Source organism: Rhinolophus sinicus, chromosome 1 (assembly GCF_057876585.1).
Source record: "Rhinolophus sinicus isolate RSI-liver-muscle chromosome 1, RSI-T2T, whole genome shotgun sequence".
NCBI lineage: Eukaryota > Metazoa > Chordata > Mammalia > Chiroptera > Rhinolophidae > Rhinolophus > Rhinolophus sinicus.
Window position 1 is genome coordinate 43,263,788 of NC_142501.1, and position 12,275 is coordinate 43,276,062.

General features: G+C 35.9%; 1 protein-coding gene across 7 annotated transcripts in view; it reads left to right on the forward strand.

The window, feature by feature from the left end:
* The window catches only part of BICD1 (BICD cargo adaptor 1), a 180,560-nt gene that overhangs the window by 131,388 nt on the left and 36,897 nt on the right, over positions 1–12,275 (forward strand). For all 7 annotated transcript variants that reach the window (XM_074325843.2, XM_088798762.1, XM_019736733.3 and 4 more), the window contains exons 5-6: positions 6,211–7,305; positions 11,897–12,048. In XM_074325843.2, the coding sequence (XP_074181944.2) occupies positions 6,211–7,305; positions 11,897–12,048 (1,247 nt within the window). The remainder of the gene's footprint in view (positions 1–6,210; positions 7,306–11,896; positions 12,049–12,275) is intronic.

Consider the following 12,275-nt stretch of genomic DNA (forward strand, 5'->3'; position numbering starts at 1 on the left):
TAGATTTAGAATAATGTGATGCCACAGATAAAAGTAGCTAGACATATAGTGCATTTAATCTCAAAGTAGATGACAAAAATCCAGTTCAGCACAGAGAGAATATACATTGCAAGCATTAACAGAAGCCCCTTATGTGTAATAAGGCAGACTGCTAGCCAGAGGAAACGTGGTGGCCCAGATAGTGCAAATGACAACTTTGGCCTAAGGTGAACAGGCACCGGCTAGGTCTTAATTTCAGGGAAACACGGTAATCTGGTTCCGAAAAGTGTTACTGAACTAAAGTTCCTTTGCCTGAGTGCATCCAAGCCAAACGAGACACCAACAGGAGTTTGAAGCAAAGAGAGGTTTCTTGAGGGAATTGGCACCAAGCCAGGAGATACAGGTGAGCTGGTGCTCTGAGACCTGGTTCCCTGATGGCCTGTGGGGAATAGATGATATAGGGGAAAAATCATTAGTCATGGTAGCAAATGGGATCATGGGCTCTGCTTCGTTGGAATTAGGGTAGGAGATAGTTGATCATTGCATCAGGGACCTGATGTCAGCCATGGAGTTGTCCTGTCTGGTGTTGTGAGGATATGGTCGTTGGGGTCGTTCCGCTTTCACGGTTCCAGGGCTAAAACATAACTGAGGTCAAAATGTAATCTTTAGCTTGACAGAAATTTTGCTCTAGTTTGGGGTCTGCTTATTGTATCTTTGTCAGGGTCGAAAGACCTGCGACATTATATGTAGTTAAGATTGAATTTGACTTTGACCAGAGCCTACTGTCTGTCCTAAGGGTTTAATCATTAAGGGATTGGAGGTGCAGTATGTATAAAGGTGGAAGGATCTGGTTGAAAGAAAGCAACTAAATCATAGTTCTGTTAGACTGAACAATGTTAGCTTGAATTAAGGGAAAAGTCATACTTAAAAAATGAAGTTCTTGTGTGGTTACAAAAGGAAAAAAATCTGTTTCTGCCTTCGGTTTCAGGAATGTTTAGTGAATTGCTTCACTTCTGAAAGGCATTTATAAAGGGGAAGGTAATAAATTAGCCCCATTACAAGTTTCTGCAAGGCCTGTGTTGGAATTAGGAAAAAAACAAACAGATGTCCTTCCTCAGGATATCATGCTGCCATCTGCTGGGAAATGATAATAATAAATATAAAAATCTACCACAACTAAAATTTAAGTATTGCTCCCTAGCGTTGTATGGTATACAATCTGCAGATAATTCTGTTGTAACCATGGTGATGATATAGAATCCTAGTGTCTGGTGTGTTCCCGGGATTCATGGTCTCACGTACCTGAAGAATGAGAACGCAGACCAGAGAGGCAAGGGTTAAGCAGTACAGTTTTATTGTAAAGCGCAAGAGAAAAAGCTCTCAGGAGAGAGGGGGGATCTGAAAATGGAATGCCCCCCACCCACCCACCTACCCAACAGGCCTATGCTAGGAACTGTAATGTCTCTGAGTCATAGCTGATTGGTCTCCTGTACTTGGGTGGCTTGGGCGGGTAACTTTGGTGCGCTCTGTAAGCTGATTGGCTCCCCGCCACCCCTTACACCTGAGCTGATAGTTTTGGCAGGCTCTGCAGCTTGAATGGCTTTGTTAGCTATTAAAGTTATTTCCTCTGGCTGTGTTATGGTCTCCGCCTTAATCCCCTCCACCGCAGCCATGTCCCTGACTGCCTGTGGTTTTTCTATCTCAGTGAGCATCCCATGCCTCCTTTGTAGAGTTGTGAAGAATGAATGAGATGGTAAATATGAAGCCATGCATAGGTCACAAAATTTTATGTTACCATTATTACTGGAACCTACCATCAGTTTTTGAGGTGTCAAGAAGGTTGCCACTTTCACTTTATAAAAAAACAGTCAATACATCAAGCTTAGGAAAAGGCAAGGGATGGTAAGTCTATGTCTAAATTAGGGGGAGCTTTTTTCACAGAGCAAATCAAAGTGAATATTTTACTAAACTATATTTCTTCCTAGTGTATAGAATAAATTACAGAAATATTTTCAATTTAGCCAATTATGCTAACTTTCACATAACACAAATGTAAATAAATTAAGATAGATATACCAGGGGTGCCAAAAAAATGTATACACATGACTTATATTCATCTTTTGTTATCGGTACGTATTGAGTATTACAATTTCAATACAGTTTTTTCCTTTCTTAAAATGTATATACATTTTTTGCCATCCTCTGTATACATATATGCTCATACATATGAAAAATACATATAAGAAAATACGTTTTATTCATCTAAGAGTCCCTATAAACTTGAAAATAGACCTTGAGAGTGAACAGCTCAATTAGTGTCATTCTTTATTCACTCAGAGAAATTTTTCAGGGTATTATTGGGTAAATTATTTTGGCTTTTTGGTGCCCTCAAGACTCAGTTATTGCCAATAGATTATAATTGACATTTTCCAGTGACAGTCAAGTACCTTAATCAGTTTTATTAGAATGAAAAAAGTAGATCCTGTCTGGAAAAACTAAATTACTTAACTATTTAAAGGAGTCTATGCTTGTGCTAAAATTTTTGCTTTTGATAAATAGCCTCTGTTTAACTTCACATCACAGAGAGTCAAACCAAGCTGGAGAATACTCTTTGGATTTTTTTGTCAGCAACACACTACATACACAATCTCACATGTAATGTGAGAAAACAGTTTCTGTAAAGCCGAAATTGATGTTTTATTACATCCTCTAGATGTGGAAGAAATATTCATATTGTGTTTAGAGCCATTCTGTTAAAGGCAGTTTTAATTTTTTCCTATAATGATAGTAAGTGGTCAATTTGCTAAATGACCTGTAAGAGTTCAAAGCAGTTTATGTTTCTTTCTTTCTCTCTCTATATAGATATAGATATATAGAGAGATAGATATAGATATATAGATAGATAGATATAGATCTATCTAGATCTATATATCTGTATAACTATATAGATATATATACCATGTTTCCCCAAAAATAAGACCTAGCTGGACCATCCGCTCTAATGTGTCTTTTGGAGAAAAAATTAATATGACTTGATCTTATTTCAATATAATATAAGACCCGGTATTATATTATATTATATTATATTATATTATATTATATTATATTATATTATATTATATTATACATGGTATTATATTATATTATACTCGGTATTATATTATATTATACTATATTATATTATATTATACCCTATCTTATATTAAAATAAGACCAGCTCTTATATTAATTTTTGCTCCAAAAGATGCATTAAAGCTGATGGTCCAGCTAGTTCTTATTTTTGAGAAAACACCGTCTATCTATCTATCTATCTATCTATCTATCTATCTATCTATCTATCTATCTCACCATCTATCTATATAATTGGCTGATGATTATAGCAACTGTATGGGGTAAATAGTGTAATTATCCCCATTTTACAGCAGGGAAACTGAGACACAAATATGTTATATAATTTGCTCAAAGTCAAAAACCTAGTGAGTGGACTTGCTGCAGAGTCAAATAAATCAAATGTTATCTGTGCTTAACAAAGACAGAAAATTTGTGGGGTAAAATTAATTAAAACAAGATCGGTCTGCTCCTGGATTTTAAGATTTAATGTGTCAAATACAATTTCCTAGTACAAAGTTGGTAACATAAGTAGTTAAAAAAAAATATTACCGGCTTTATAGTTAAAGACTACCTTTGTAGTTCAGTAGGCAAATGCATTTCACAGAAGCCTACTTTTCTACTATATATCAGTGAACCTAAAAGGAACATTTGTAATCACAGCAATCAGGGGAAGAATCTACATAGATTTTCTTAAGAACTTTCTGGAGATATAATTCATATACCATACAATCCACCTATTTAAAGGATATAATCCAATAACTTTTAGTATATTCACAGAGTTGTGCAACCATCACCACAGCCAATTTTAGAACATTTTGATCACCCCAAAAAAGAAACAACATACCCATTAGCAGCCACTCCCCATTTCCCTGGAACCCTCCACCCCAGGTGACCACTAATTTACTTTATTTCTTGATAGATTTGCGTATTCTGGACCTGTTACATAGATGGAAGTATACAATGTGTGGTCTTTTATGTGTGACTTTTTTCACTTAGCAGAGCATGTTTGAGGTTCATCCATGTTGTAACATGTATTAGTACCTCATTGCTTTTTATTGCCAAATAATATTTCATTGTATGGATATACCACATTTTATTTATTCACCTATCAGTGATGAAGATTTGAGGTGTTTTTTTTTTAACTTTTTGGCTATTATGAATAATGCTGCTATGAACATTCATATACAAGTTTTTGTGTACACATAGGTTTTAAATCTCTTGGGTAGTTACCAAGGAGTGGAATTGCTGGGCCACGTGCAAATTCTGGATATCCTTTTTTTTGGTCCTTCACAAAAGAATCAGTATGCATAAATGTATTTATTGAAAGGTAAACTTTCAGTGAAATTAAAAACAATTTCTATGGGGCATAAGAGCAACAATAATAGGATATACTGTATACTTACAATGATGAAGCAGTTTACAAATTTAGCCTTCAGGTTATCTGGCAAAACAACCAGTCCTACTATGAAAGCTAAAATCTGCAGTTCCAGATAGAAGATGAAGATTGTAAAATGAGAAATAAGGCAACTATTCTTAGTCACTATAGAAAATTATAATTAACTCAGCAAGTCTCTCTTGGATAAGTCCTTCATAAATGGAGACTAAAATAGTACACTTAAAATGCATAGTAATTTTAATGTTTAAAGTGCTTTGTATTTATTGAAGTACAATGTATCTTTAATAGTTTAAGTACTGCTCTCTGAAATTCAAATACGATTTAAGGTACTGTAAGTCTCAGTAGCTGAGAAAATGCTGGAGTTTTACAAAATTATCCATAATTCAGTTGTTTTTTTTAAGTCAAACCAACCTTAATTGTCTAGAAAAGGTATTTGTGTGTGTGTGTGTGTGTGTGTGTGTGTGTGTGTGTGTGTGTAAAATTTAGATACCATTCCATATTCAACTGATTCCACCAGAGATGTATTGAGTGTGGAAATTACCACTGTATGTGGCGCATACATACACAAAAGAGACAAAGTTCTGTTTGATGTTTTCTGGAGGTGCTATCATGAAGAAACTGATAGACATACCCTTTCAGACTTAGAAAATGTTTATGTTAAATCTGAATTAGCAGCACACAGATTGAAACTCTTCTAAAGGCATTACCTCATTCATTATAACACTTTTGCCTCTTAAGCTTTAGGACATTTTGGTTTGGTCCAATTTTTGTTTTTATTTTAAGGCTTTTACCATTAAAGGGCTTTTTGGAAGTTGCTTTGTCTGTTGTAACCACATATACTAATCAAATGATGTCTAGACTTTTCAGAGCAAATTCACTTAATTTTCAAGAGAAAAAGAAAAACAATGAAACTCCTGAAATAATCCATTTTCATTGAGATTGTATACACTCATATGTTTAATGAGATACTGTTTTATCCTGAGACCTGAATATTTTTCAATATACAATAATACTGCCTATATAATAATGAAATTGTCATGTTATTCAGATTAATTACTAATTTTAAAAATTCTTAATTGGGACTGAAGGAATTGAAGTGATCTGTAAATTGTTCTTTGAGACTTAAAACCCTATATTCTCTGACTTTTATATTAAAAGCCATCACATTTAGTATTTGTCTGTTTGGGGAATTAAATGCTTGTTTTTAAGGGGATAGGGTTCTCAGCAGTAGTTAGTAACTTAAAGCCTTAAGTTTTAAGCTTGTTTTGGGGTGAAGCTCTGGGAAGGAAAAAGATGACTCATAGGCACCTTGAGACAGTCACTTATCCTACATGAGCTAAGGAGCAGATATACTCTAAGGCTCTGAAAATAAAGACAATGTTAAGTACTATCTCTTGAAATCATGTTATGTTTTCTGCAAAGCATTAAAAGATAAAAATAAGATTGTTTGAAGAACATGCAAGTTCTATGAGTGTATTGTATAATGCATGAGAATTTGGATGGATAAATATGCATAGCATAGTTCTTTTAGAATGGTGTACTTTTAGATTGATTGACTTACTGGAACTGCTGAAATAAGAAGATACACTCCAATTTATTTTGAAATAGGGGGAACATTGGCTGTGCTGCAGTCATTTGAAATGTATATATGCCCTACTAGTGGATTCCATTCATCAATGACATTTCATTGAAGTCATTTTGAGACTTTCTTTTTGCCATTGCAGGTAGAGCGGGAAAAGGCCATTCTTCTGGCCAATCTACAGGAGTCACAGACACAGCTGGAGCACACCAAGGGGGCACTGACAGAGCAGCACGAACGGGTACACCGGCTCACGGAACACGTCAATGCCATGAGGGGCCTGCAGAACAGCAAGGAGCTCAAGTCTGAACTGGAGGGGGAGAAGGGCCGGGACTCAGGGGAGGAGGCCCATGACTACGAGGTGGACATCAACGGCTTAGAGATCCTGGAGTGCAAATACAGAGTGGCGGTAACTGAGGTGATAGATTTGAAAGCTGAAATTAAAGCCTTAAAGGAGAAATACAATAAATCTGTAGAAAACCATACTGAAGAGAAGACCAAGTATGAGAGTAAGATCCAAATGTATGATGAGCAGGTGACAAGCCTTGAAAAGACCACCAGGGAGAGTGGAGAGAAGATGGCCCACATGGAGAAAGAGTTGCAAAAGATGACCAGCATAGCCAACGAAAATCACAATACCCTTAATACAGCCCAGGATGAATTGGTTACATTTAGTGAGGAGCTAGCTCAGCTTTACCACCATGTATGTCTGTGTAATAATGAAACCCCCAACAGGGTCATGCTGGATTACTATAGGCAAAGCAGAGTCACCCGTAGTGGGAGCCTGAAAGGTCCTGATGATCCCAGGGGACTTTTGTCTCCACGGTTAGCCAGGCGGGGTGTGTCATCCCCAGTAGAAATGAGGACCTCCTCGGAACCAGTTACGAAAGAAAACACAGAGGCCAGCAAAGAACCAAGTCCAACCAAGACCCCCACCATCTCTCCTGTTATTACTGCCCCACCATCATCTCCAGTATTAGATACAAGTGACATCCGCAAAGAGCCAATGAATATCTACAACCTTAATGCCATAATCCGGGACCAAATCAAGCATCTGCAGAAAGCTGTGGACCGGTCCTTGCAACTGTCTCGTCAAAGAGCAGCAGCACGGGAGCTGGCCCCCATGATCGATAAAGACAAGGAAGCCTTAATGGAAGAGTTTCTCAAGCTCAAGTCGCTGCTGAGCACCAAACGGGAGCAGATCGCCACACTGAGGGCAGTGCTGAAAGCCAACAAGCAGGTGATCTCATTCTACTGATAATGCATGCTAGTTAATGCTTTCTTAACTAGTTTATTCTTCAATGTTTTTGAGTGTCTGCTATCATCAGAATGAGAGTTCAGACTCCTGGTCAGCAGAGAAATGAAGCAAACTATATCCCAGTGACAGACCAGAATGTAAGAATTATTTTTAAGTGAGTGAATGGATGAAATAGCTATGCCCCGTTAGGTGGAGGTGAGGAAGTTAAAGCAGGAAAAAAGGAGAAGATCCATGCAGACATAGAAAGGCAGTTCAGGTGGTACTTAGCTGGATGCCAGCTGTCATTGAGTGTGAAAACAGGAGATGGAGGGATAGCAGAATAGGTTGGCATGGCAGCTTACACCAGGGAGATGCAGCAAGAAAGACACTGGCAGTTAGCTGGAGCAAACAGAGGAGAGCTCTCTAGAGAATGTGCACTAGCTCTGTCAGTGACCAAATATCTGAAATTTAGGTTCAGTTGGGATGTTAATTCACCTGGGTCAGAGCTAAAGCAATAGAGAATTTTTCTTAACCATGGATCTTGTCCTTCTAGAATAGGTAAGAATGCTATAACATGACCCTACCTGACTAATTCCTGGATCTCCTTGATGACTGAATTTGTTTTCCACCCTCCAGCTTTACCTGGGTGGAAGTGCTATGAGATATAGACAGGAAAATATTTTTAACCTCTCTTTAGTTTCTCTGGAAACGGAGCCTTGAAAGGTACATGTGAGAAAGTTGCTTTTTGAAAAGGGGTGTTGATAAAGAGAAACAACAAAGCATCAAACACCTTCGTGCAAACGTAAGCAGGGCTAGTGGTAGAAAATGAGGGTTAGTTTCAGATTCAGAGTTCCTTCTCCTTTTGCCCTTGTCCAGGGAAAACCACATTACTATTACGTCATCCGTAGTGCAGCTTTCTAGCATTTTTATCTGCAGTTCCCATAAATCCACGGATATAATTTGGAGGTCTGTACCATAAGCAATAATATTGCTTGCACTATAAACATGGTTTATATAAATCTAAGGGCAAAAATAGGACCTCATTTTGTGCCATCATGCCAGAGAAATAGAAAAGATTAGGGTGCATAAACAATTTGTGAGAGATCTGACTACAATTTGAGGTCAGAAGGAAGGCATTTGTTACCATAAACACTGCTGTAATCCAAAGACCCAGTGATTTAGAGTGGTTATAAATAACTAATACCACATTAGGTAAGACTTAGAAACCTTTATAAAGGACATAATATCCTGAGCATTCTTGGTCAAGCCATGCAGATAACTTCTCTGACTTCTTCTTGAAGGGTGAATATTAACAGTGTAGAAACCTAGGTCAGTAAAAAATGTCAAGATGCGTAACTGACACAAAGATATAGATAAGAATGATTGGTCAGCCAAGAGAGACTGATTTGTGAACCAGCATTCGTTGATTACATATTTCATGGCAAGTAGTAAGTAGGGATGAAAAATAAGTGACTAGTAATCTAGTAGGAGTTCAACACATGCCTGTAATTGTTTATAAGATACCGTGTTTCCCCCAAAATAAGACCTAGCCAGACAATCAGCTCTAATGCATTTTTTGGGAAAAAAAATTAATATAAGACCCGGTCTTATTTTAGTATAATATAAGACCGGGTCTCATAATATAATATAATAATAATATAATATAATATAATATAATATAATATAATATAATATAATATAATATAATTAATATAATACCAGGTCTTATATTAATTTTTGCTCCAAAAGACTCATTAGAGCTGATTGTCTGGCTAGGTCTTATTTTCGGGGAAACACGGTAGGACGCATCAAGCACTTTAGAATGGTTATATAAACAGTGCCATAGGAATTCAGAGGAGAACAAAGCATTCCTGGATGAATTTTTATTTTTACAGTGGTTTGTGTTACCATTTGCATTATATTAGAATCACAACCCTCATGGGCTCACTAAACTGAATGAAAACACATTTCTAGCCATGTATTTAGTTTAAATTTTAAGGATGTGGGGTCTATTGCTGTGCTGCTTATGTGTCATAAATAGCTTCAAGTACCTACAGATGACAGCCATTATATTTAGACATTGTGGAATGTTAATTATTAAGGCTAAGGTGAGAATTCTGTGGTATAGGAAAAAAAGAGAATCTTCTATTTTAAAATAGGCGTTCTGCATTCTCTGTGAATCTTTTAATATACTTTAGGATTTTTTTTTTGTAGGCACAGTGTCCTCTCGATGAAATAAGCAAATGTTTATGAAGTACCATCAATGTACTAAACTGTGCTAGATGCTAAAGATTCAAAGAAGACTAATCCCTGGTCCTTACTCTCCCGGAGAGGACTCAGACTGGTGGGAATGTCAGAATAGAAACAGATAATTACAGTTTGCTGTTACACATGCTGTGATCCAAGTTATGGGAACTTTGCAGAGGAAGTAACTAATGCCTCGTAGAGGAGTTGGAAAAAACTTCACAGAAGCAATTACACTTGAATTTGTTTTTTTAAAGGGTAAGGAGTCGTTTTCTAGAAGAGGAGGAAATAATTCCAGACAGAAAGAACAGTAAGTAGAGAGGCGCAGAACAGGATGATGTACTCAGGGAATAATTTTGAAGGTCTCTGTGGCTGGAAACAATTCTTTTTTTTTATTTAGAAAGTCAACTTTGGGAGTGTGTGGAGAATGTGGCAAATGCAGATGTCAGCAAATCTAATAGGTTACAGATATTTAGGATTACTTAATTCTGAAAAAAGCTTTGTACAGTCTGTGCACAAACAAAGTTGAGTCCTTTGAGGGCATTTCTCACAAATAATAAATAATTTTGTACTTTTATTTCAGATCTATGCTTCTCTACTCCCTCCTACTCTGCTCCCCTTGGATAACTGACCATGTGGCTCTACGTGCTTACAAATTTGTTACATCTACATTTTCACAACTTAAACTTATCTGTCCTAAATGAATATGTATCTAAATTAAAAAAAATTAAAAAAGTTTTTAATGGCCCTTTTTCCCAGGTCAACCTCTGCGTTCTGGATAATTTTCTGTATTTATAATACTTCTGAAGTTTTAACTGTTATTGCACTATGGGACATATTGAACTTTTGTATGGGTAACTTCTCATTTTAATTTGACTTTAGATTCAGTCAAAACTAATAAGAAACTATTCTGGAATCAAAACATGAACAAACTACCCCAGTCCAACATTATTTTAATTAAAAAAGAATCTGTTTGTAGAATGTGACACTTTGCATAAGAAAGTTGAAGTGGTTCATTTCAAGCACAAAAAGAAGTGTGAAAAAACCAGGGTAGTCTACCTGAAAAATCCCATTAGTAATGGATATTTTTCACTAGTAAGGGATTTTTCATTAGTATTAAATATTTTTACACAGTCTGAAAAGCTGTAGTTAACAGTTTGTAAAATTTATGTGTTTCCAATTTGGCTTAAATATTCATGCCATGTGCTATGCATCAAACAGGTAGTCCCTAAATATACATTCATTTTTTGCGTTGATTCTGTCAACATTTTTTTTGCTTCCTACTGTGTGTCAGGCTAGTTCTCACTATTGAAACACTATTACCGTGTTTCCCCGAAAATAAGACCTAGCCGGACAATCAGCTCTAATATGTCTTTTAGAGTAAAAATTAATATAAGACCCGGTCTTATTTTACTATAAGACGGGGTCTTTATGATATAATGTATATAATGTTACGTAATATAATATAATACCAGATCTAATCTAATATAATATAATATAAGACCAGATCTTATATTAATTTTTGCTCCAAAAGACATATTAGAGCTGATTGTCTAGCTAGGTCTTATTTTCGGGGAAACACGGTAATTCCAAGAACTTGAGACATGCCCGTATCCAAAATTCAAACAAACATTTCAATTCATTCAACATTTTGGAATCTTTGCTTTTATGGAGATTGTGAAGAATTAAATTTGACTATTAAAATCTGATTATTTTTATTTGATTATCTGATTATTGAAATTTGATTATTAAGTTTTACAATTGAATTTGACTATAATTCATCATTTTGAAGAAGCTGTATGCAAAGACTTAGAAAGAAATTGGTTCTTTGTTAATTCTTTTCCTTCAGCGTAAAATATAGACTGTCATATACTCGTGTCATAAATTGCAATGACCTATAACTTTTATTCTATTTGTTTCAGGCCTGCAGAGCACAGGTGACACAAGAATATTTGAGTTGTATTGTATCTCAATTGGAAGCTGTGCTTCTTCACTAACTTCTCCTTGATAAAATTTTTCTTGTATAAAATTTCATTTTGGCTCCCTTCATGTCTGAAAATCCTACACTCTTAACAATCTGCATTAAATATTTACTGAACTACTATAATTGCCTCCTGATACTGACTCGGGTTCACAGCTGGCTTCTAGGGCAATTTAACCACATTACGGATTCACAACATGTTTTGACATTAAACTGCCTTATATCCAGAGTACACATATATATTTATATAAAATTTAACCAAACCAATTTCACTTTCCTTTTATGAAAGAAAGTAATAGGCCCATGAAGAAATCTGTACAATAGATTTTCCTGATGAAAATTGTAAGCATTATGATTTTTCTGCTTTAGACAGCTGAGGTGGCACTAGCTAATCTCAAGAACAAATATGAAAATGAGAAAGCAATGGTGACTGAAACTATGACGAAACTTAGAAATGAACTGAAGGCTTTGAAAGAAGATGCAGCAACTTTCTCATCCCTGAGAGCAATGTTTGCAACAAGGTAATTGGTTTTTCTTGCAAGATTAAGTGTGGTACATGGGGAAAAAATTTAAAAATTTACATGTGCATCTTCGTGTATCTTGAGTGTATTTGATGGACCATCTAAAGGGTAAGATGTAAGGAAAATACAAGAGATTCCACTCTGACAAATCTAAAACGTTTTGTGCTGTTTTCCAGAGCCCTCTACTGGAAGTACTGAATTAAGCAATTTTGTTACATAAAAGTATT